Source organism: Carassius gibelio, chromosome B2 (assembly GCF_023724105.1).
Source record: "Carassius gibelio isolate Cgi1373 ecotype wild population from Czech Republic chromosome B2, carGib1.2-hapl.c, whole genome shotgun sequence".
Taxonomy (NCBI): Eukaryota; Metazoa; Chordata; class Actinopteri; order Cypriniformes; family Cyprinidae; genus Carassius; species Carassius gibelio.
Window position 1 is genome coordinate 21,273,354 of NC_068397.1, and position 26,112 is coordinate 21,299,465.

At 36.9% G+C, this 26,112-nt stretch overlaps 1 protein-coding gene across 2 annotated transcripts in view; it reads right to left on the reverse strand.

Moving 5' to 3' along the window:
* Nucleotides 1-26,112, reverse strand: part of LOC127951227 (pappalysin-2-like) — a 54,284-nt gene that overhangs the window by 25,593 nt on the left and 2,579 nt on the right. For both annotated transcript variants that reach the window (XM_052549031.1, XM_052549030.1), the window contains exons 2-9: nucleotides 23,381-24,443; nucleotides 16,488-16,636; nucleotides 13,077-13,370; nucleotides 12,271-12,463; nucleotides 10,088-10,209; nucleotides 5,983-6,165; nucleotides 4,596-4,899; nucleotides 84-212 (exon numbers count right to left, since the gene is read on the reverse strand). In XM_052549031.1, the coding sequence (XP_052404991.1) occupies nucleotides 84-212; nucleotides 4,596-4,899; nucleotides 5,983-6,165; nucleotides 10,088-10,209; nucleotides 12,271-12,463; nucleotides 13,077-13,370; nucleotides 16,488-16,636; nucleotides 23,381-24,443 (2,437 nt within the window). The remainder of the gene's footprint in view (nucleotides 1-83; nucleotides 213-4,595; nucleotides 4,900-5,982; nucleotides 6,166-10,087; nucleotides 10,210-12,270; nucleotides 12,464-13,076; nucleotides 13,371-16,487; nucleotides 16,637-23,380; nucleotides 24,444-26,112) is intronic.

Below are 26,112 nucleotides of genomic sequence, written 5' to 3' on the forward strand. Positions count from 1 at the left end.
TCAAAAATATGAAACATTCTTTAACAATAACTAAAGCCCATAACATGCAAAGCCTCTGATGGACCCTACAAGTTTATACTGACCCCTGTATCGTGCCATCACCACAGAAATGTTCTCCATGAGTGTAAACCAGGCCTGGGGAAAGTTCACTGAACAAACCGTCTGATTCCACCTGGATCCTGTACAGGTACTGAACGTCCCTCTGCGCATCACTAAGCACACAAACACATTCAGAACAAAATCTACATAGTTAAACAAAAAGCAAGCAGTGAGAGCATTAAGAATTTTGAATGAATGAATTATTAGTGGTGGGAGGGGGGGTTTGGTGACTCTTTTTGCAGGTTAGTAATCAAATCATTCATTCAACTATTTTGTTCAAAAACAATGATTTATCCAGGAGTCTTTATGGGTGAGTTACTGGATTATTCCTTAAAAAATGTATTAAAACACTGTTAAAAAAACTGAATCATTTAGCAATAACACACCACTACTGCTTGTGTGCAAACAAATGGATAGCCTAATTATGATCCGTGTTTGGAATAACGCCGTTATTTTTTCAGTAACGGGGTAATCTAACTAATTACTTTTCCTGTCGTTATAACGCCGTTAACATTACTGGACGTTATATGCGGTGCGTTACTATGCATTGATTTAATAAACTATGTAATCCGAACGCACCCCTGGCTCACACAGCGAGTGAGGAGGTGGGTTAATAACGAGATAAGCGATTATGATTGGCTAAGGCAGAGTCATGTGTTTCATGGTAGCCAATCAGAGCCAGTGTTTTTAGCCAGCGGCGTCAAACACACAAACGGACGCGAGATTCGCAGCAGCAGCAGAGATGGCGAGTCAGGAGAAATCCGATGAAAAGCTGGCATTTTCAAGGTGGAGATATAAGCACTAATTCAAATTCATTGTGGTGAAAGGCAAGAACGTGCGTGTAATGTGTAAATGTAATATGTGATATATATACAGCTAGTGGCCAACAACACTTTTCTTACAATGATAATACTTGGAAGTGCAGGATAAAACTCTTGCTGTCTGTTGACGTGCAATAAATATTGAAAGTTATGTACGAACACCTTTTTTTTTTTTTTTTTTTACAGTAACGCAAATAGTTACTTTCCCTGGAAACGAGTTACTTTTATTATATAGTAATTCAGTTACTAACTCAGCTACTTTTTGGAACAAGTAGTGAGTAACTATAACTAATTACTTTTTTAAAGTAACGTTCCCAAAATTGATTATTTAAACTTAACTACATCTTGGTATTTATCTGGATGGTCTGAGAAAGAGGACATTTTCAGCAAGTTGTAATTTTGGGGTGAACTTTTCCTTTAAAAGTGATCATAAATCATATTGAAAAACCACAGACGTGCTGATTTTCAGCACAACAGCTCAAATGCACAATATGAACCTGAAATATGCTGCAGAAATACCTGATCTAAGCTATATCTATTCTCAGGGTGATCTGAAATCTAGCGTTGTTAAATATGGAAATGACCTTTTAATGTTGAGGGTATCACTGCATGTCGCGCTGTGATGTACCTCGGGGGTATCGATCTGATCTGATTGAATGACCCTATAAAAAGAGTCTAGCCATGATTGCCAAGGCTTGTTTTATTTCAGTCGTTTTCCGGCCGAGGTAAGAGGACGCCTAGCTAACTGAGCATCATCTACTTTCTCCAGCAGGTCTTATTACTCAACAAATTGCTCTTATTAATTATGGATTACTTCCAGGGACAGGAAAGGGGAGCGAGAATACTTAAAGCTATTGTTCAGAGGTCGCAAAGGGAGATCCAATGAAGGATTCTGAGCAAGTGATAAGATAAAGTCATATTTCTTTATTCGTAGCACAGCCAGTTACAGAGAAAGGCAGTGACCTACAGAACAAGACCTCCTCTGGTGAGGTATAACATATTTTATTTGGCAACTGTACATTAGAATAGCCATAAGAACCATGAAACCTTCATCTAGGTGACTAAGGAGAACATAACACACAATTAGTTTGCATTTTTTTACAGCAGAACAAGTAAATAATTGAATCTAATAAGCCACTCTAATGTTTGGCAACAAAAGTACAAAAGTAAAACTACTTTAGTATTTGAAGAGTAAGATTTTTTATGTTTTTAAAGAATTCTCTTCTGCTCACCAAGCCTGCATTAATTTAATCCAAAATACAGTAAAAACAGTAGCATGTTGAAATATTTTTACTATTTAAAAGTTTTTTATTTGAAAATATTTCAAAATGTAACTTATTCCTGCGATTTTAAAGCTATATATTTTTTGTATTATTACTTCAGTCGCATGACCCTTCAGAAATCACTCTAATATTCTGATTTGCTGCTCAAAAATTATTTATTGTTATGTTGAAAAATTCAGGTTTCTTTGATGAATAGAGAGTTCAGAAGAACAGCATTTATATGAAATAGAAATCTTGTAACATTAGAAATGTCTTTATCATCATTTTTGATCAATTTAAAGCATCCTTGCTAGATAAAGTTATTAATTTCTATCATTTCTTAAAATAAAATAAAAATAAATAAATAAAAGCTTATAAATGTAATACTGTATAATGTTCCAAAAGCTTTTTATTTCAGGTGAATGCTGATCTTTATATCCATCAAAGAAACCTTCAAAAAATAATTACTCAACTGTTTTAAATATTTAGAATCAGCAAATCGGCATATTAAAATGATTTCTGGATCATGTGACACTAAAGACTGGAATGGACTGGACTGTAACGAAATACAGAAATTACAGAAATAAATTACATTTAAAAATATATTCCAATAGAAAGCAGTTTTTTATTTATTATTATTTATTTAGTATAAAGAATATGAAAAGTGCTGCAGAGAAGAAAAAAAAAGAGCAACAACAAAAACATGTTGCTGGAGACGGACTTAGTCAAAATGCAAAGTGATTGTCTGCTAGCAGGACATAAAAGTTTTTGTTTACAAAATGTATGAGTGTATACTGTGTATATTTATTGTGTACTGTACATAAATGAATACACACACGTGCATGTGTATAGTTAAGAAAAATGTCATGTTCATATATAAAATATATTTTATTATATCAAGCATAATAACATAAATAGCTAAATGTATATACTTGTAAATATTTTCAAAATAATGTAAGTGTGCCCATAACAATTACTTTGAATTAAAATAGCAAATAATAATATTTCACTAAGATACTGTTTTTACTGTATTTTGATCAAATAAAAGCAGTCTACGTAAGCATAACAGACTTAAATATGGACCACAAACTTTCAATACAATAGTTCAATATTTACATTCTTTAACTATTATTATTAATAATAATTACTATTATGATTTTGTATTTATTTTATTTATTTATTGTTCTAGAATACAACAAAATCAACTTTCATACAAAACTGGGATTTAATATTACTGCCCCCTAAATGTTGGCAAAATCCACAAACCTCATATAAAATGCATAGAAAATAAAACAGCTCATATAATATTTAGTATGGGTCCTCCCAAGGTTAACGATCAACATTTTCTGAAGGTTAAGCACCTCCTTTCACTGGCTGTTTCCTGTTTCCTTACCCATTACATGGAAAGTGCTTTGTTTTTGCTGCAGACCTCATGGTGGCACTGTAGCCTACTTTCCCACAGAACCATCTTCATTCCCAATCACTTTTTCCCCTGTACTCCTTGTCACTCTTTTGTCTCCCTGCATGCCAAATGACAGGTCTCTAACTTACTGCACACTAACTACATCAAGCACACTATTCCCTTCAGCAAGAGATTGGAAAGAATTTCAGAGCAGCTACAAACAGCCATGGGTGTTTACTGTTTCTACGGTTAAAGCGGTCACATTTGGTTTATATTCCAGGGTTTCATTGTACCACTCTCTCTCTTTCTCTCTCTGTCTTTCTCTCTCTCTTTCTCTCTCTCTACCTCTCTCGCAGATCCAATCTGTCTTTCTTTCCTTTCCCTATCCACATAGCTCAATTCCCAGTAGAGTTTCCATCTTTCTGAGCTTACAGGACTTGTGGAAGAAACTTTTCTGGATATGTTACATTCTCTGATCCAGACTATTAATCTCTGGACATTTTGACCTATTGCAAGTACTGGAACAACAATCCAGTGCCCGCTGATGAATTTGTACTGGAACAAGCAGAATAAAATGTAACAGGAATTGAACAGAAATTGGCTATGCGTTGATACTTGTAAAATTAATGGCTAACGAAATGACAACGTCAAAACCATGATATTGTTATTCTTCTTATTGTGTTGGCTGTGGAAACTATTTTTGTCAGGCGAAAACCATTGCTCAATACTTGAATAGTGATATGCCGAAGATACGATTCATTGACAGTTTTAGAAACACAACATGTTCAGCATTTATACTTAAGCCACACTTAAAATAATACTCCCAGAAATGCTGTAAATCAGCTAAAAAGACAATAAAAACATGACAGAGACATTATTATTTGAAAACGCTTGACAGTATTATTAATGACTCGCCAATTTCAGATAAATATAAAAAATATATAGTCTTTCAAAGTGTCTGTGCACAAAACAAAGTGCTTTTGTTAATCATACAGAGACGCATATTCTTACCTGTCAGTGTATGTGGGCTGTTTGACGATGACGGGACTCTGGTCCCCTCTGATTGGTGGTTCTCTAAGCACTCTGTAGAGAAGGGGGCGGCAACCAGAGCAGAGAGGATTTTGGGGCCGCGAGGTCAGCAAAACAGCATCGATCTCCAGCTTCTTATCAAAGGTGGAGATTTTAACGGCCTTGACCTTCTTACTAGTATGTAAATGGAGGGTCAAAGGAATGTCACAGAAAGCATGCTGAGGACCTGTGTGGATCATCTCGCCATTCTCAGTTATGAGCACAATATTAGCAATTGCCTTTTGATCTGTGAAAAAAAATAAATAATTATAATTCACACAAAACTTTCATACACTGTGTTCATGAGTTAGGGGTTGGTAAGATTTTTTGTAATGTATTTGAAGTCTGTCGTGTTCACTAGGCTGCATTTATTTGATCGAAAATACAAGGAAATACAAATGTAATATTGTGAAATAGTTTCACAATTAAATTATTTCAAATATATTTTAAAATCCTATTTATTCCTGTCATGGGAAAGCTGAACCGTCAGAAGCCATTTCTCCAGTCTCCAGTATCGCATGATCCTTCAGAAATCATTTTAATATGCTTATATGGTGCGCAAGAAACATCCATTACTATAATAAATGTTGAAAACAGTTGTGGTGTTTAATATTTTTGAAAGTGAAGTGGCATGTGGCCAAGTATGGTGTCCCATACTCAGAATTTGTGCTCTGCATTTAACCCATCCAAGTGCACACACTCTCAGAAAAAAAAAGTGCAAAAGTTGTCACTGTGGTGGTACCTTTTAAAAGACACAACCTTGTACCTAAAGAGTCCATGTTGCTACCTTAAAGGTTCATATTAGTACCTAAAGTGTACATCTTAGGACCTAAAAGGTACAAAAGTGTACCTAAAGGTACCGCCCCAGTGACAGCTTTTTTACCCTTTTTTTTTTTTTTGAGAGTGCATTCAGTACATAGTAATGAACACACACAAACACAGTGAACACACATTGAGATCAGTGGTCAGCCAATGGGAGCAGTTGGGGGTTCGCTGCCTTGCTCAAGGGTCTCACCTCAGTTGTGATATTGAAGGTGGAGAGAGCGCTGGTTATTCACTCTCCCCACCTCCAATCCCTGCCAGAATTGAGACTCAAACCCGCAACCTTCAAGGTACAAGTCTTACTCTCTATCCATTAGGCCATGACTGCCCCTAACATTTTTGTAGAAACTGTAATTACAACATTTCAGTTTAATGTGCCCTTGCTTAAAAGTATTAATTTCGGTACAAAACAAAACAAATCTTGCTGATCCCTCACTTTTGAACAGTATAGTGTATATTCCCATAATGACAGGTGTTTGATATAAGCCTGCTGATAGACAGTACTCACTGGCTGAGGTGTAAGTGATCCATACGGTCAAACCGTCAGGGACAACCGGGTGAAGGAAGTGCAATTCCAGCACACAGCCCTCAATCTGGGGGCATGGTGTAGTCATGTTGGGCTCATACAGGTTAACTTCAGGACTCCAGGCTTGCATGCTGGGCTCACATGGCTGGTACACATCAGGGGCCCCTGCAAAAACACATGTAAACCTCATCCAAAGTCAAAAAGAAAATATTGTAACTTGCCATCAAAAGCTAAGGATCTTTTTGGCAAATGGGACATACACCTGGAAGGATGAGATAATTCATTGCAACAAAATTGGCATATAATCCCTAAAACGGGCATTTCCATAGCAATGCATGAAAAAACTTGACAAAATAGTGGGCTGCTTTGTACACTGCACTTATAAGTGCACTTATTATCTCTTTGAGCTGCCTTGTTGCTACTAAGGAATAATTCTTTATGTATGATGTTAGCATGTTACTAAGCTAACAAAAAGGTAAAACAATAAGCATTAACAAATATAGAATCCCATTATCTGTTAATAAGTCAGCTCAGAAATTAAGTAAAAAAAAGTTTCAAATCAAGTGAATTCAATGTAATTAAAAGTAACTTGCATTCATTAAAATGCAACTTCTTTGTGAAGGATGCATGCAATTCTTTCTAATTAGAATTAAAATAAAAGCAGCTTAATTAATTTGCAAATCTTTTTATAACAGCATTGGCGCTGGGAGCATTGGATTTTAAAATGCTGCCTCTGCAGGTAGCTCACTAGATTTTGGAACTGAGCAATTCTGTGTGTTTATTATGAACAACCATTTAATCTCTTGAATCTTCAATCTTGTTATGACAATTTTCAAAAAAAGACAGGATGGGAGGCAAAGAGGGAGAAACCGAGTGAAAGGGAAAACAGAAAGAGAGAGTGTCTGGGAAAAACCACATGTCTTGGCAATGGATGTGAAGCACATTTCCCCAGACCTCAATCGACCATAAGACCCAGGTGCAACTTGGCAAAGGAGAGAGATTGGCGCCTTAATTGGGACAGACAGGGCTCACAAAATAATTTATTATACTAAGAGTTAATGCCCGCGGTGGCCTGAAGAACAGGAGCGATACAGGGAAAGGTAGTCCCAGGAGAGCCTTGGGGATACAGTCTCGCTAACACATGGTGGCTGGGGGGGGGGGGGGGGGGGTTCAGATGTGTCTCATTAATTAGATGTGTCAGATGTGTCTCATTAATTACCTAGTTTAGTCCTGTATTTTAAGTATTGTCTGCCCTATGTACCCTCTTCTGATGTCATACGTCTACCCTGATATAGTACGTGTGTCTCCTACATGCTTTGTATTACCCCTTTCCTTGGAAATTAGAGACTGTGACTGTGAAATATTATGATATATTATTACAATTTAAAATCACAGCTTTTAAATTTATATTTTTATTTATTTTTTGTATACTTAAAGGTCCCCTGAAGTGCATTGAAACAAGCAGCGTTATTCTATGTGGTGACGTAATTTCAACTGAAACAGGAAAAGAGGGTGGGATATATCAAGCAGCCCCGCCCCTTTTCTAAGCCAATAGTGTTTTGATTATGTCTGCTCGGATCAGCGATGTTGAACTAAGTAAATCCACATTTGACAGCCACAGTCTTATATATTACCCCCTAGATTCAATATGAAACTCTTACTAAAACAAAATAGTGTAGTTGTAAACGTTTTTACCAAATGCAGACTTGTGCATATGACCTGCCGCTCCATGTGATCGCATCTCTGGATCGGAGCCAAAGTCCAGATCAGACTGTGTATGCTGTCGTGGTTGGCGTGAAACCAGACCTCATTTGCACCAATCGAAAGCATATTTACATATGTCTGAATTTTGTAACTGTTTTGGAGTACACTGACTTATACAGTAGATAACCTTAAGACTAACATATTGATGCTAACAGAAGTTCTGCTTAATATTCATTTTTATTTTTTTGTGAAAGCTGCAATATATATATATAGGTAAATAAAAGTTAGACTTTATGAACAATAAAAAATGTTGTAAAAGGGTTAATATTTATAATTTAAATAAACCTGTCAGGATATTGGCTTATGTATTCTGATTTGCTTTTTTATACTGGATGTATGTACCAAAGAAATCTTAGCCTGCCTTTCTGCAGCCAAAAGCAGTGTGTTGTTAATTACTCCAGGGAAAAAGTACTGTTTTTCCCTTAATAACCCTGTTATAAATTATCTATAATAATTATCATTTAAATAGAAAGGAAATGGATATAACCTTGTTAAACTGATTTAAATAGGGTTAATTTGTAAATCAGACAGTTTTATGCCCAGATAATAATGCATGCTAAAGTGACACAACGGTTTAGTGAACTCCTCCTATTGTGCATTAATGTAAAGAGCACAAGTCTTAATATCAGGCCATGTGAACTCTCTGCCTCCGAAAGGTTTTACAATGATAGATTAAACTGTACTCCAGGTTGAAAGAGACAGATAGACAGAGAGCAGCCTTGAGTCACAGAGCGCTCCTTTGCACCCAGCGTGGCCTCACATGTGTGGATGTGTACAGGGTAAACAGGAGCAGGCCAAGGCAAACCATAAAACTCAATTGGTCAGATAAACAGAGCGAGGGCCTCCACACAGGGTAGAATTAATGACTGTATCAGATGTGGTGTAATGCTCCCGTCGGGAGAAGCAATGCGGCAAGATCTGTGAGCGTGTCATCCTTCCTTCTTTCAGCAACCTTAACCAGGTCTCTGCTCACCCTGGCTCCAGCCTTATTTCTCGAAAAGCTGTCTTATAGCACATACAGAGGCTAAGGTGCAGGTAAGCAGGGGCGAGCGCTACAAGATGTGAGATCTGAGATCCAAGTACTGTATGATTTGTTGGTATCGAATTGGCCTGCGTTAATAGAGTTATCAAATGATTCACCGTGGTATTACCATGAGCATTATTTCATACTGCACAAACAGTGTTGTCATATTGCTCCTAAAGTCTTTCTGACATGATTAACTGACCGACAAAATAATTCACATTAGGTAGTCATCATGCACTTTATCATGTTTTTAAAAATAAACCAAAAACAATAGGTTACCGTAATTTATTACAGACCTGAACCGATGGTATTAAATCTCATTCATCATTAATATTGCAAAGATATTGTTTTCTTAGAGATATATATATATTTTTATTTTACAATTTAAGACTTCATTTCTCATCAATCTGTTTCTCAAAATAAGACTCCGGGCCAAAAATCACTCTCCACTACCACCTAGCTGGATGATTTTATGTTTGACCTCTCTCATGATACTGTGCTTTATGAAAACGGCTGCTTACCGGTGGAGGATTTCCACATTTTGGGTGGACTTTTCAAAGCACAGGCTAATCCATGACACGTCAGTGAGTGGGCAGACCAGATGCTAAGAGATTTCTGATTAGAGTAATCAGCAACATCTGTTACGTGAGGTATAAAGTTGAAAAGCTGCACAGGATACACATCGCTTTTTATGACGGGCCGCTCATGGACGCCACCCAATATTACCAAAACTTGAAGCTGTGCCAAGGGCCTTTTTTATTCATTGATGGCAAAAAGAGTGTTCTTTATCCAGGCAATTATGATTTAATGATTTATTCCCTAAATTTTTCCAGACTTGCACGCACCTGGCCCGCATGAGTCTGAACGATCCACCTGAATGTGAATGCACAAGTTCGGAGAAAGAAGCCAGGGCTAAATTCTCTCTATCCTCATTAATCAAAGAGCAGGTATTGTTTTTTTACATTGACGATCATTTGTGACATTTTCAGTGGTGTGTTTAGGATCACGCACACATCCAGCAACATTTATGTCAGAGACGGCATTCAGTCATGCGCTCACCATCTTACAATTCATGACATATGCATGTGGAAGAGATTTGTTAGATCATGATACAAAAACTATACTACAGCAATTTGTCCGGGTCCTCTAATTTGATTGACCGAACAGGATTTCACCAGTACTGATAAACAGCCCAACAGCAATGAGTCTTTTTTTTTATGATGTGTGTCATTCCACCTGAACAAGTATGAAGTACAGTTGTGTCACTAATGTTATAATGAAGAATGACTGACTACTAACCCACTGCTTCCTCTGGTGTCCAGTATCCAGTGGAATCACAGGCATGAGGTGAAGTGGCCTCATAGGCATACTGATTGAGCGCTCCATTCTCATCACAGAGATGACAGCTCATGTCACCTTCCCTACAAAACCACACACACAAAAAAAGAAGCATTTTAACAAGTGCACTAAAAAGTGAAACACTGTGTCAAAAAGTAGAGGGCTCAAAATACATAATTTCATTGGCATTTACTGAGTGTGAGTTTTTGATTTGGATCGTGGAATCACATATAGGACACAGTCAGTGTTAGACCTGTTTCTTTGTGTTCACACGTAATAGAATGAAATACAGTAGAGATGTGGTGTTTAAAAACATTTAACACTTGGTTAATCTGCATTGTGGTTGGTTATTAAATAAAATGCAGGTTTTTGCACTGCAAAAATGCATGTTAGAATGGCACACTTGTAACATAACTACTACTTTACTTAGAAATCAACATCAACATACTTTACTTAGCATAGTCATGAAAATGAGATCCGGTATTCACATGGCATGGTTCATGTCGGTTTTGCAAAAATACATTTGTGTGGCCAAGTATAAATGGATTTTATGAACAGGAAACAAAAGTGAATTTATCATGAGAATACAAGCAATGGTATAACATGAATGCATAAATAATTTAATTGAGAAACATGTATTTCTCACTTTTTTTGGTACCCTTCCATTGGGGTACCTAGCATAGCAAAGGGTATAAAAAGGGTGGAGCTAAACTCACTGCAAAACATTGATTTGTTGACTAGAATCGTCACTTTTGTGCGATACATTGGGATAAAGCTTCTGCTTCACCAGAGTTGCCAAGTCCACATATTATACGTGACTTTGGGCTTCTTTTTTTTTTCTTTTTTTTTTGTGTGAAAAAATCCTGGGTTGAGTTTTTTTGGGGGCTTATTTAAAAAAATATGGTTGCTTGTTATGGAAACTTGACTTTGTTTCTTTATTTATGTCCGCCATATTTTCCAATGCATTGAATGACACTCTGTCTGCTCACAGTTAATAGCCAACCAGTTAACGCGCATGATACTGTAACCCAAGCGATGAAAGAAGTAGATGTAGCAGGATGATTTTCTTTAAGCCAATTTTATTTAATTTTTTTACTTTTTTTATGTATTAATTATCACGGGCAGTAATAAAAAAATAGTCCTATACTAATACTGAGAGTAAGGTTCGAAAATCCTTATTTTAGTAGGCTATAAATATGTGGCTATGTTACAGCTTCCATTCGAAACTCTTGTGTTTTTCTCTTTCTCCATCTCTCCAATCCTGTTCTGCTTGTTTTGGGCTTGTTTTTTAAGCTGCGGTTGCTTATTTGTCTCGCGAGAGTTGGCAATTATCCTTCACTCGTTCCGCTCTGCTGACCATGTGTGTTGGGTTTATTTACATCAGAGTTCACAAACACAAACACACACACACACACACACACACACACAATTTATATATATATATATATATATATATATATATATATATATATATATATATATATATATATATATATATATATACATATACACACATATATAATTATTATTTTATATTTTCACATAGATAATTGTCTGGTCATATCGATTTGGCTGAGCTCAAAGTTATGTTTAACTTTATATATTTACTTTGAACTTTACCTAGGTACATAGCTGAATTAGTAGCATACGTTTGTCTCAACAGCTTTTGTCTATATTTTCTCTGATATAAGCCTCTTATAAGTTGTACTTATATACTTTTATAATGGCTATTATTGTTCATGAAAATGAACATTTAACAAAAAGAGCGTTGTGCTTATTGTTGCACTTTATCGTTGATCGCTACTTTACAGTGTTGTGCCTATTTTCGACTCCCAGCCAAATTATTGCCCCCCTTGTTGAAATTGTTCCGATTGCCTAATCCTAACCATACCCCTAATCCTAACCCCTCCCCCACACCTAACCCTAAATCTACCAATACTAGGGGGTTATTAATCTGGTGGAGGTCAGAATTGGGCACAACACTAACATACACCACGTTTATTACGTATGGGGACTGCTGGCAGTAGAAACGCAAGCTGGATCAGGATGTTCGGTCCAGAATTGTACCATACTATACTGTACTGACCTGTTCTGACCCATACCGCTCAGTGGAAACGAGCCAATGTGTATGCTCCTTACTTTACCTGTGGGCAAGTGGGCCACTGATTGGGTTCAGCCAATGAATGGTGACGGAATCTGCATCTTGACCAATCACCACAGGTGCAAGAGGAACAGGAGCGGGCTTTCTGCCATGGACCCAGGTTTTGTAGACCAAATCAATATAGCAGTGCATCCGAGCTACTTGATTGGGTGTAAAATGGTTTGTACAGTCATCATCTGTAATAAAAAGGTAAATTTCCATTAAAGAAAGAAAAACCCACAATTGTCACTGAAATACCTTAAAACTGACCAAAAAATAAAAATAAAAATAAAAACTTATGAAACTGGAAAAGCCATAAAGAACCTAGCAACAAAAGATTGAAAATTATTTGAACATAGAGACATGTTAAAATTAATAATGTAATTAGCATACCAGTTTATTTATATATGGATTATATATTAATCACTTTTATTTTTTATATTAAATAAATTTATACTTTTATTAAGTAAGGATTCATTACATTGATCAAAATTACAGTAAATAAAGGTAAAGAAATTTCTCTTTTAAATAAATTATGTTCTTATTACAGGAATATTACTGTTCTGTTTTTATTTTCTTTTTTTGCAATGTCATATTCTGTTTGGATCAAATATGCAGCCTTGGTGAATACAAGAGTCATTTCAAAAACATAAAAAACAATTACACTGATGCCAAACTTTTGAATGGTAGTGTATTTCCACTACAAGAATTTAAGTAGAATGTGTACCACAAAGTGGCAATAACATCATTTTAAAGTAAAGCTGGTTGTATTTGGTGAGCAAACAGAAGCAGTAAACTAATCATGACTACCTGTGTAACTCATGTAGTTGTTGTAGGGTGTGTTTTTGTATTGGGAAAGACCACACGTGTCATTGACTGGATCAGGGTCATGACAAACTTTAGACTTTGGTGTTGGTGCTGTATCAGCACACAGATCTCCCGTCTCCATTGATGCGGTGGTCTCTTGACAGGGGTCATCACATGACTCCCGTTCACTCACACCCTTGAACACATGGTACAGTCCCAAAATATGACCCATCTCATGGATCATGGTGTTGTTGTGTCCTTTGGTACCGAAGTAGGAGGGGTTAAGAATCATTCCGCCTGAAAAATAACACAAAGAGACATCTCTGCAGTTGACACAACAATACAAACTTTCACCTGACCGAACACTGAGGTGTAAATGTTCAAGTTAACGTGAATCTCAAAGCCAGAGGTCTGTGAGTTTATGAAACTGATTTATTTTGCAATATTGCTGCATAAAACAGTATGCACTATCCTGTAAAACAGGACCACCACAGCTAGGATTAACAGAAAGAACACTACATCTGGTTATCAGTGTTGTCTAACGTTCTACCCCCATTTAAAATTTTAAAATGTATTTAAGATCCCACACCTCCTGAAAATTGGCATCTGGTTTTATATCCAAATTATGTAATAAAAACCCTAAAACAATGTGAGATTTATAACAGTTTCAAATTCATGCAGATGTTGTTTAAGAACAAATATGAAGTGACATTGTGAGATTAATTTGCATAATTGTGGTTATATATTGAACTTGTAGTTTATATAAGCTATTAGGTTTTAAAGTAAAAACTGAATTTGTTTACTAATTAAAAACAGAAGTTGGTTTATGTGGGCATCTGCGAAAATCTTTCTCTTCTGGAGATTTGTGCTCCACCACAGACAGGCAATTTACAGCGGATATATAAGATTTGAGCAAACTACCTTTTTATTTAGGAAATATCCATGTTTTATGGGAGTTTAGCTAAATGGACAGAGCTTGGCTAGACACAGAAACAGATTGTTTAGAGTTATACCACAAGATCTGCTGTCCACGCTATGGTCTGAGTTGTCTTAAAGCATTCAGAGCAGTAGTTTGACCTTGTTCCTCAGTATAAGACATCAAGGTACTCTCGCAAATAACCTTGTGATTTATGTGGAATTAAACCATAAACCATACTGAGTCTCCTAATTTATGAGAAACTAATCTTGCATTTTAACCTCCTTGTAGGTCCAGCGAAACATTTGTGGACAAAAATCGTCTTGCACCAAAGACTGTTATGACATGACGGTAAATCAAAAGCAGAGGTGGATTATGGGCATAATAAGGATGGAGCCATATCTCTGTGAAAATAAGAAAGGGGCCATATCTCTATGTGATTCAAAGCAGCACGGTAAGTCATTTATGAATTTCATGTTACCTTTTATGTCTCAGACCACCGCTCCGCTTTAGCTCATTTACAGGACAATTGAGAGCAAAATAAAAAAATAGCAGGGTGATCAGGATATTCTTTTGTGATAACAGCTATGTTTCCATCCAAAGATTCGAATTTATGTGCAAAATTGGAATATTGCATAAAACATTTGCAAATAAAGCATTGTCTCCAACAAGTCAAAGAGAACAAAATCGACACGTCCTGATAAACTGGCACTAAATATCACAAATAAATAAAATAGTTAATTTATAGCTATATAAATCAATTGTGATTCCATCATTTATACACATTTCTTTCTTATTGGATAAAAAGTTTATAATACTCAGTTTGTGGAACTCAAACACTCAATTTGGCAGTCTAGAATACAACAGAGTCATGTAATAAGCACAGAATATATAACTTTTGGGGGACTTAAAATATATAAGGGGGTAGAAGTATAATGAAAATGAATCTAGAATTAAATTAAATGTATTTATATATGAAGTATGGTAAAACTTTGCAATATGATTATAATGTTAATATTAATGCAATTGAAAATTGCAAAATAATACTTTTACAGCATTTCTTATTAAGGTTTATGTTCATTTCTATGCATAGTAATGCATTTTTTACATTCAAAATTGTATCAATTAAAATCTGAATAAAAATGTAAATAAAATTAAAATCAACAACTGTATATTAAGAAATTTGCAATACTCTAGATTAATAAATGCAGTAAAATTGCATGTACCCAACAAATGCACTAAATGTTAACAAATTAAAGATGAATGCCAAGTGTTACCATGTACACATTAGAAACAGACTGTATGTTAATTCATGAAAACTCGTGAGCAAATTCAATCTCACAAAAACAAGTTGGCGCTAATTACTCATGCTAATATCAGTTTAAAAGTTCACGTTCTATGCACAGGCCAAAATGATCTCATTAACAAAAGCTATAACCCAAAAAGCCAAGACCACAATGTCTGATCATGCATCCTGAACCAATGGGAGGGGGACTTACATAAGAAACCTTCCTGCTTGAGAGAAATCTCCTTTTTAAAGGAGCTGGATTTAACTGAGACTGCTTTAATGAGCTCTAAAACACAGCAACGACGAGTACTATAAAATCAGCTGGCAGTTGAATGGAGATGGCAACAGCGTAATACCCTTCTTTTGTTTTTGTTTGGTTGTTGTCGAGTTCCTTTTCTTCTCTCCCGGTGGACGACCTTAATGATTAAGGGGCAATCTACAGGGAAATCTATGCGTGCTGCAAGTGTTTTCTTTTATGCTTGAGATTACGGCCCATTAATCTTGTAAAGGCAAAATACACACAACAAGGAGGAAGAGACAAGAATGTGTTTCTTTAAAGAAAAGATTTAAGGCGATCGGTCATGAACAAGAAGATGTATGGCATTAAGTACAAAAAAACACATGTGCTGTGGGGAATGTAGTGACAGGAAACAACTAAGTTCTTAACTTTACATTGTCCATGGTAGAATGAACCCAGTTTGGTTTAGAGGCCAAGAGGCAGATCTAGCGTAACGTTTTTTGTGTAAAGTCCCCGGTCTTTTATTTTGAAAGATTATGTTGTCTTTTGTTTTAAAGTTCTGTTCTCATGTTATCTTGCCTGTTATTTATCCCTTCCAAAAATGGACACAGCCCCAACCTGTTCACTATTGACAATACTGAACTGTGCCATCAAATGTAGTGGAAAACATAAATACACTTCATGCTTTTAGGAGCAAAAAAAAAAAAAAAAATTATTTTTTTTAAATAATGTCTTTTGAAAGTCCATCAAAGACTTTTTTTAAAAAACCACATGTGTAGTTAAAACATCTACCAGCAGGGGCAAACTGAGCCATGCTAACCAACAAAAAAATATTATTTTATTGTAGACACATAATTTCATAAGTTTTCAAATTCACATCATTGTTTGACTTGTTTTTCCCTTCACTTTCACATAACCTCACTTCTTATAAAACTAGGTTGTTCACTTCATCAGGTTCATGATCCATCTTACCTTGATGAGTAAGAGCTTCTTTTGCCCATGGCCAGGTGGCAACCCCAGCAAGCTCCTCGCGGGCCGAATTATTAGCGAAGAACACGTTGAGAGTGTCTGAACCACTCAGATGGAGCAGCTCCTTCAGCTCCTTCACGCTCAGATAAGCCCTGTATCAGAGATATTGGCACACAGTCAAGAAACGTATTATTAAGGGAACTGCCATAAACATCAATGAACAACATGCAGGTTATTACATTTTTCTTTTATGGATTTAGTTTATTCAAGATTTATAAGGGAATTACAATTTCAAATTTTACTGAATTACCAGTTTAAAACAACAACGGTTTAAATAGATTAGTTCACGTCATCAGAAGTAAGCAATGGAATTTGTAAGAGAACTAACATTAAAATTACTGTGGTATGATGTCATACATATTTTATTATTTTTTTAATTTGTATCTTGACTTTTATTAGCAGTTTTAATAACAACAGTCATAAAAAAATCACTTAATGTCATGATGATTAGGGATTGTAATTGTTTGAACTGCTTATGGTTCATTAAACGACTATCCACTTTTTTTATTCTACTCCCAGCTGTGATAAATCACCATAGAGGCACTTTGATGTGTGACGTTAACTTATTTTTACTTTGGAATATGTCACATGTCATTTTTTCTCTTTTGCTTTCATTGCTGCTTAAGCCTTTGTACTATGGCAAGCCATTTTAACATTTAATCTATAAACAACACTAGTATCTAATTTAATGGTACTAGTACTTATTTTTTTAGATACTAGTATATTTTCCATTAAATACTAGTACTTATTCATTAACTATTAGTTCTTATTCTTTAGGTACTAGTATCATTTGTAAAGTCACTAGTACTTATCCATTATATATTAGTACTTAATCATTAGACACTAGTATGTTTTCATTAGATACTGGTGCTTATTTATTGGATACTTGTACTTATTCATTAGATACTATTTCTTATTGATTAGATATTAGTACCTATTTATTATATACTAGTACTTATTTATTAGAAACTAGTACTCATTCATGAGATACTAGTACTCATCATGTCATCAACTGCTGAATTCAAATCTGCTTTTGCTGGTGTGGAGCCAGATCGGACACGATGAGCACTTGTTCTATCACAGCTATTCAGTGTTTTCAACCATATAATACTTATTTGAGGTTTATAGACATTTAAATACACATAAGTACTAGCAATACCATTCATTTATGGTTTGTAAAATATGTGCTGATGTCTGAAAATGAATAGAAATGACGATTCTGTCTGAAGAAATATGAAGTAAACATCAGTAAATATATCCATATATCTCCGCAGATATGCATCTTTTGTCTATAAATCCTTATTGACGCTGTTCAGTGAGTCTATGTGAACACAAATAAACCGCTGCTGACGTGACTGAATATGAGTGAGTGGTGAATTTCTATTCAAAATGTGGCATAATACGGATTTATTATTTTGCACTTCTGACATAACTCACTAAATATCTGTCACTGCAACAATGTTGTATCAAAATATTGGTCATATATAGAAACTAGAGTCTTTAAACTTTCAATTGATGCACAGTTTGTCCAGATGAAGTAAGACAGTGATGTTTAATGTGCTGTGAAAGTGAAACAATAATAAACTGGGGCCGTCGGCGATGTTTGCACGTAAAGGGGTTAAGGGCCTTTTTCACATGTACACAGGTATTTTTATAAAACTTTTTCCTTCCAAAAAAAAAAAGAATCTCTGTCTACATGAAAATGCAAACGCATGCTAATATTCACTGTCAAAAGCATGCCAAACCAACAGGTGGCGATATAATCTCAACCGTGAGGCCATGTTGGCCTAGCCTGACTACGTCAGACTTCCTACTTCCGCTCAATTTAATTTCGCTTCTGTACTCAGTCTGATACAGCGTCAGAGCTTTCTGTTTGCCACCGGTCTGGAAACAGCGGGGCCAATCAACGAACAGAGGGCGGGCTGAGAGCCGTGACGTAGATGCTAAGCGCAGAGTTTTACATTGTAGGTTAGAGAAATCGAAAACCGAAACGACCGCGGAAATGGGAAACGAGACACGGGATGCAATTCGCTCTGTTATGGAGAACATTCAACTATTTTTCAAACTGCAAAAGTCGTTTACAGCCATGTTCACTCCGGTATTTCGCTCGCATCATCATGTGTTTACAACAGGTTTACAGTGGAAGTTCAATCATAGATTTGAGTTCGATGCATGATGTCTGTGCTTCGATGCGGCTGTACAGGGGCATAACATATGTCATAACTAAACGTATCTGATTGGCTTACGGCTAACCAATGATTTTAAACTTCAGACAAGCGCCCCCTAGCGAGAGAGAAAACACTTCTCTATTATGCCATTCCAGACTCTGTCTACGAAGCAAAGTGAAGTAGCAGAGTCTGGTATTACCAGGCTAATGTTGGCCAGTCAGAAGCCTGAAAAAGTTTCAAGTAGGCAGAGATAACTGCGCAGACTCTGAAGTCAAAAGACAAAAACTGTGGTTTCGCTGTCTACACGTCAACACCGCAACCAGAGTTTTTAAAAATCCTCACCCTGGCAGGAGTTTTCAAAAATGTACATTTTAGTGACCTGGTGCTGCATTTACAAGTGCATGTACAGCCAAACCGAGTAGAAAAAGCTGCAGTGTTCAACCGTGTTCGTGTGGACAGGGCCTATATGTTAAAACTGCTTTCCATATTTGCACCTCATTTCATTGAGCTGTTGGTTTAAAGAGGTCCCATTCTTAATGCCCTTTGGATCGTGCAGAAGGGTCGAGCCTATTAGCTGAACCACCTACTGTTTCTTGGACCCGTTTCAATGAGAGAATAAACCAAGTAACATACTTCTTGCGTCTTTTTTTATTATTAAACAAGCAAAAGCTGTGCCAATCTTCTTGAGTGTTGCCTAAATCTCTCCTAGGGCTAATTAAGCAATAGAATTCAAATGATCTAACAATTTATGTTCACACGACTTAGACTTAAACAATGTGCTGTTCCAGATCTGTTCTGAAGAATACAAATATATTAATTTATTTCTTTTTCTTTCTTTTTTTTTCAATTAAGTAAAGCCAATCAGAATGCTGTGAGACTGCCAGACCAAATATTGAACACAATGGACATGTGCATGGGCAAAATTTCCAAATCTCTGTCCTCTCTTCTCAAAATGCCTCTCTTATGTCTCTTGGCATCTTGCTGCTGAAACTTAAGTCATCACACCTGATGTAGATACACTGAACCAATATGATTTCACTAACTGCAACATGGCCACAAAGTCAGTAAGTCCTAAAAAATCGATTTGAACAATTAATCGGATTAATTTGTCATTTAAACAAATCCATAATAAATGTTGACAACAGTAGACAGTGGAAAATGATTGCGAGAGGTGAAGTAGTACAGTTAAAAAAGACAGATATGTGGACAGTATGTATAAGACAAAGTATGTGACAAAGCATGAGCCAGGGTACAATGGGCATGACAAATAGCTGTGTATTCACAACGACACATATATGAGTGTCGTGATTCAATCCTGCCTACTTCCTCTGCTGTCTTATTTGACAAAATATTTATAAAAATCAATTCAAAGAATTGGCTTTCCTTACAGAAAGTGAGTGTGAACTGTGTAGAAGAGGAAACCAAATTCACTTAGAATGCAGTGTTCAAAGTTGCTTTGGATTAAATAAATGGATCAAGTGAAAGGGATAGTTCACTCAAAAATGAACATTCATTCATCATTTACTCACACTCACCTTCTGCTGAACGCAAAATAAGATATTTTAAAAACTATTTACCAGTCCAATCTTTGAATATGCTTTAGGAAGAAAATATTTTTATACTTACAGATGAATCAAATAAATTATGAAAAAAGATATAATAGTAATAATAACAGGCTAATAAATAAGCAAAAATATTCATTGTTTCCGAAGTTACAAACAAGGAAATCGAATACTGACCACAAACCAACTGATGCCACAAAAATGCTTATTCAGGGGAACAAATACAACATGAAAAAACAACAGCAAATGAAAATGTTCAACGGTCAGCACAGTCCTCTAATCAGAGCAATCACGGATGTCGGGGAAAGGGATTGACTGGCACATGGTTAAATCCTGAGTCAGAAGTGGGTTCTGCCACGAAAATGTAACATCTGAATATTTGCCCCCTTGACTTGCACTTATTGATTCCAGACATTACAAGGTAAAAAAAAAAATGTCATAAAATATAGTCAACAAACTGATAGATAGATAGATAGATAGATAGATAGATAGATAGATAGATAGATAGATAGATAGATAGATAGATAGATAGATAGATAGATAGATAGATAGATAGATAGATAGATAGATAGATCTAAAAGAAGAAAAATCTAAAATTTTAACCCATACAATATATTGTTGGCAGTTGCTACAAATAAACCCATGCTACTTAAGACTAGTTTTGTGGTCCAGGGTCACATTGTCTGGGTATTTTTACTTCCATGAAGTCATCCAATAAATGGTTTTACCTGTGTATTAACCTAAAGTATTTTTGGGAAGAAAAAAAAAATACACACTTCACCTTTCATCTGGACACAATCCTTTTGAATAACGCACAAAAACAGAAAACTATTTATTAAAACATATTCAAAACCACTGATCCACTATCTCGCAGCAAAATAAATAAAGAAATAAATACATCATAAATCACTGAAATTGCTAAGCATCCATCAAAGTTAATTACTGAAGAGAAGAGTTATCAGGTAGTTCAGTTCTACTGGCTTAAATGTCTGGACTAAAATGTCTTTACTTTCTTCTCGTTCCATTTCTGGAGCTTGCCAAAAAGCACCTGGTGGTTCCCTTGTGCTGTTTCTCTCTGCTTCAACAACAAATTTGCGTAGTGACAGCCATTGGCAAGTACTCGAGCTTCACTGCCCAGCAGCAGATACCTGGGCTATAACTCACAGAGCAAAACATTAAAATCCCAGACCTCCACATAAAAAGTACGCTATACAATTGCCATCAAAATGTCATCCCTGCATTAATTCTCTGCAAACTCTGGACCTCAGCCTTAGCGATACACTCTTCCAGCATGGTAAGGAAAGACCTCTCTAAGGGCTTAGTCTATGAGACCAAGGTTAATCCAGTCCCATTGGCTATTAGCATTTATACTTATTGACACATCATATTTAGAGGAAAACAAGTCCAGTAAATGAATCTTTGGGTTGTTCAGTACCTTTGGATTGTTTTTTGAGTATGGTGTGCCAAGGACAGTATGCTACTCCAGGTCACCACTACTACAAACTGTTGGCCTCAGTAGAAATAAGGAGGTCTGAAATTCCCTGAAGAAAGCTTTATCTTTTAGTATCTCCAATCATCTCAATGGCAGTTGCTCGGCTGGCACAGGAACACAGGGAACTTACATCATGATAAAGCTGATTGGAACAAGCCCCACACTCTTTAGTGACTATCCTGATCTTTGGAGAGGAGAATTATCCATTTCACACTTATAAGTGCCTTTCAAACAAAGAAATGTTGAAGATATATAACTGCAACTCAAAAGTTTGGGGTTGCTATGACTTTAATGCTTTTGAAACAAATCTCATTCACCAAGACTGCATTTATCTGATCAAAAATACAGCAAAAATTTTAATATTGTGAATAAGTATTAACATTTTAAAGAACTGTCTTATATTTTAATGAATTTTAACATGTAAAAGTGTGTAATTACATCATCTTCCACCAGGGGCAACAGGGCCATGCTAATCAAACCCCTTGGTGCAAACAGCATTGAGATGGCGTTCAAATGATTTGTTATCCACCAGCCACGGACAGAAAGAAATGTTCTGCCTGTGGATATTGGCTATGAACTTGCTGTTGTCCTCTTTAAAGGGTCTCAGTACAAAACAACCAAAAGAGTGTTTCTTAGACCATCATCCAATGGTATCATTGGGGCCCTATTAATCTCTATAGTAGCCCTTCAGGAACAGATAGGCGGTTCTTGAAGAAAGCTTGTTTTCAAGCAACCATAAAATGTCAGCAGCTTGTGGCTGAGACACAAGGTCTTGTTGCACACTGAGCCTGGAACAACACTTTCTTGACTGCACCTGGAAATTTGACATACAGCAAATTAATCCTGCTGATAAAAAGGCTTAGTGTAATCACATTTTCAGGATGTTACGGTTTTGTTAACGTCTACTTACAGTACGTAGCATACGTAGCATCAGAAAAAAGAAAAGACACTGCGGTAAGCCATCAAACAATTTGTACGGGAGCAAAACTGTCCTGCCTTTCACAATGAATAGTGTCGAGACCTCTGGTTTTGTTGTTTAGCCACATTAAGTGTATACTTTGGCTCAGTTCTGCATCCAACTTTTCCATGCTTTTTAAAGTTATTCCAGAAGGCCGATTTGTATGCTTTGCATGTTGAGTAATACAGAATGCTCTGACAATCTTGAAAATAAAAAATGAAAAAGTTAACATTATTTCACAATAAGACAATTTGGTTTCCTTTTTCCTGATGCTGCTGTGAGAACATTTAACAAGCACATACTTTTGTCAATTTCTTGAACACAAAAACCAGTTCACAGGGATCCTGAGCGAGGGATAGGGACCGCTTTTAATCATTTTGGCGGCCTAGCACTTTAATGCAAACAGTTTTTGTAGGAACACATATGCCAAGGACATAAATGTACATAGTTGATGTAATGATATGATAGCTGACTATGGTACCTGCATGAATTTCTATAGATGCAAGCAGGCGGTCAGATATCATCCTGAAGAATTTTTTTGCTAGAAAATTGCTAGAATTAAGACCAAAACATGAACCCTCTTACACATCCCACTAAAATTAACTTTAATACAAGTTTTTTTGCCAAAGTGGAACCATATTGAAGCACAAGCTCACCTCTGAGAAGACTCGGGATCAAAGCAGGTCTTTGCGACATCTGTGACCTCGGGGTCACAGCAATCACCATCATCATAATCATAGTGAATGCTGTTGCACTCAGGGTTGCAGACTCCATCCCTCCTCTTCCAGTTGTAGCAGGGCCCCATGCGCAAGCAGTCACCCCCATCATGGCCCGTTAGAGGATGGTCACACTCGGGATCGCAGTGGCGGTTCCCCACCTTGGCAATGTGGCAGTTGCTGAGGATGAAGCGCCGTTGGAGGGAAGAGTTGTAGATGGTGTGAATGTTGAGCTCGAGGGTGATGTTGTAAGGACGGAAGGCATCTTCCAAGGCCTGGTGTTGGAGCTGGATCTGCTGGAGAGAGACCGTAGGGTCACTGCCATCATCCTTACAGATGTTCACGATGCGGTATCGTAGGCGCTTCTCGGCTCGCAGTTGCCAGTGCTGGTTATAACTGAGGATGAAGTCAGCATTGTCACACACGGTCACGCCACATGGAGGTGGAAGAAATGGAGAAACAAGCTGCCGCTCAGGAACAGGAAGAGCCACGATGACTGGGTTGTGACGGTCTTTGTAGGGCGCCCACTGATTCTCAACCTCTGAGAAATCTGCCCACTGTGACAATATGGGAGTTTGCTTCGCTGCATGGGATTCGTGACCTTTAAGAAGTTCTTCGTGAGTGCGCACATAACCCCATAGCGCAACACCTCCCAAATGACCGCGGAAACTGTGTTCATGATCTGACTGGTCCCCGCCAAGCAAAAACAGGCGACAGGCCTTTATGTAGGGACTGTATAGGTCACCCGACTGTTCTCTGCTCTCGCCAACCTTGGAGTTGTCTACGTACAGCGCCATCTTGTGGCCATCATAACTGGCCACCACATGAGTCCAGCTGTTGGGCTGGTAGCGCTGGTGCGCTATTATAGTGGTGGATTTGAGTGCCCGATCTGTGCGAAGGGAGAAGAAAAACCTGCCGTCTTTTCTTCCTGTAGGGTCTGCTGCTCGAATCCCAACTGACCAACCTTTTTCACTCAAGGGATACGAGCAGTTGTCAAACACACCTAGAAAAAAAAGCAAGTCAATGAGCTTCATCAAGCACAGAGTAATTGGTGTTTAATTATCTGAAGAGTTTAAGAGTTTAAGTCATTTCCATTCAACAAATCCACTGATATTCCCAGACGCCTTTCTTAGGAGCAGTCACATCTGGCAGCCAGATGTTCCCGTCGAAGGACAGAGAGAGGTCAGGGAACCCCTTCACCCTCCCAACAACACACGCACATGCGAGCACATACACACTCGGGTGCATTATTTCCTGCAAACGGGAGTACGAGAGATGGGCAGCTTTAAACAAAATATCCTGAGGGACGTGGACCACACTGAAATTTCATTCATTGGAAAAGCCTGCCGATGTGTGTGCAGAGCTCCAGCGTGTGACAACATCTGCCAATTTCTGCGTGTATCAGACCTGAAGTCATGAATTTTAAGATAAACCATTCCAGAGTACTATCCACTTGGATGCTACTACATTTTCAAAGCCCGAGTTCTTATCTTACTGTTTTTATAGTGTCTGTCTCCCACTGAATAAAAGACTCATAATAATAGTACCTCAGACTGGCCCGGAGTGCTGAGTTTGGCTGGAGACAAAATGTGCTGAAGAATTTTTTTTTCTATTATATATTTTTTTGTAACCTTGTATAACTAATGGCTTCGATATGATAAGTGTTTATGAGAGACAGAGAAAAAGTGAATGTTTTCAAACAGTATCACTTAATAGTAAGTGCTGAAAAAGTCCACTTCCAGTAAACCTTTGAACGCTCATTTGGCAGCGTGAGGAATTTTTTTTTAAAAACTGGCTTTATAACTGTAGATTCGTCCACTGATTGTTAAAAGAAATCCATTGACCTCAGAAAGAGCTGGAGTGAATGTTCACATGATTTTAGTGATGATGACAAATATGTCAGTGGGAAATAATACAATCTTAACAATAGCAAGATGGTAGAAACCCTCATTTATTTAAGAGGTTTGTGAGATTTGACGTCATTGGGGAATACTGATTTTCTCCAATTGGTGGATGAGTTTAAAATGGAATAGCTAATGCTCTCTTTGAGGTCTGATAGATGACTCATCAGTGTTAGAAACAGATGAATAATATTTGCACCCCCTTTCGCCTAAAAGCCTGTATTTTGGCATCCATGGTAGAGGAAAAGCCTCGCGCAGGTTACAACCAGAGAACTCTGGGCTTTGTTCTCCTTACTGGGAACTAGTCTCAGAAGCACTTCCAAATATAATCATTTCCACATTGACCCTCCTCAGCAGCCATACAAAAATGCACATTTACCTGATTATGAAAGCTCCCTTGGGGGATCTGGCACCTTCTGTGATGTTCCACAGCTTACTTTGTTTGTTTTTGTTTTTGTAATCATAATGTGTGCTTTGAAAAAGCCAACTAAAGATGCCTGTCAAAACCATACAGCAAGATAACTCTAACTAACATGATGGAGAAAAATAAACTCCTACACACACACACACACACACACACACACACAAAACAATTGGAAAGCATTAACAGACAACATTTCACACATCATCTTTGCATGTGAAAAACCACCTCAATTTCTGCTTTGAAAATCTTTTAAATATATCAAACAATTGTGCTGGATGGCAGTTAGCTGTCAGTGTGAATACAGTGTCCAGAACATGCAGCTTATAAATCAAACCTTGGAAACGCAA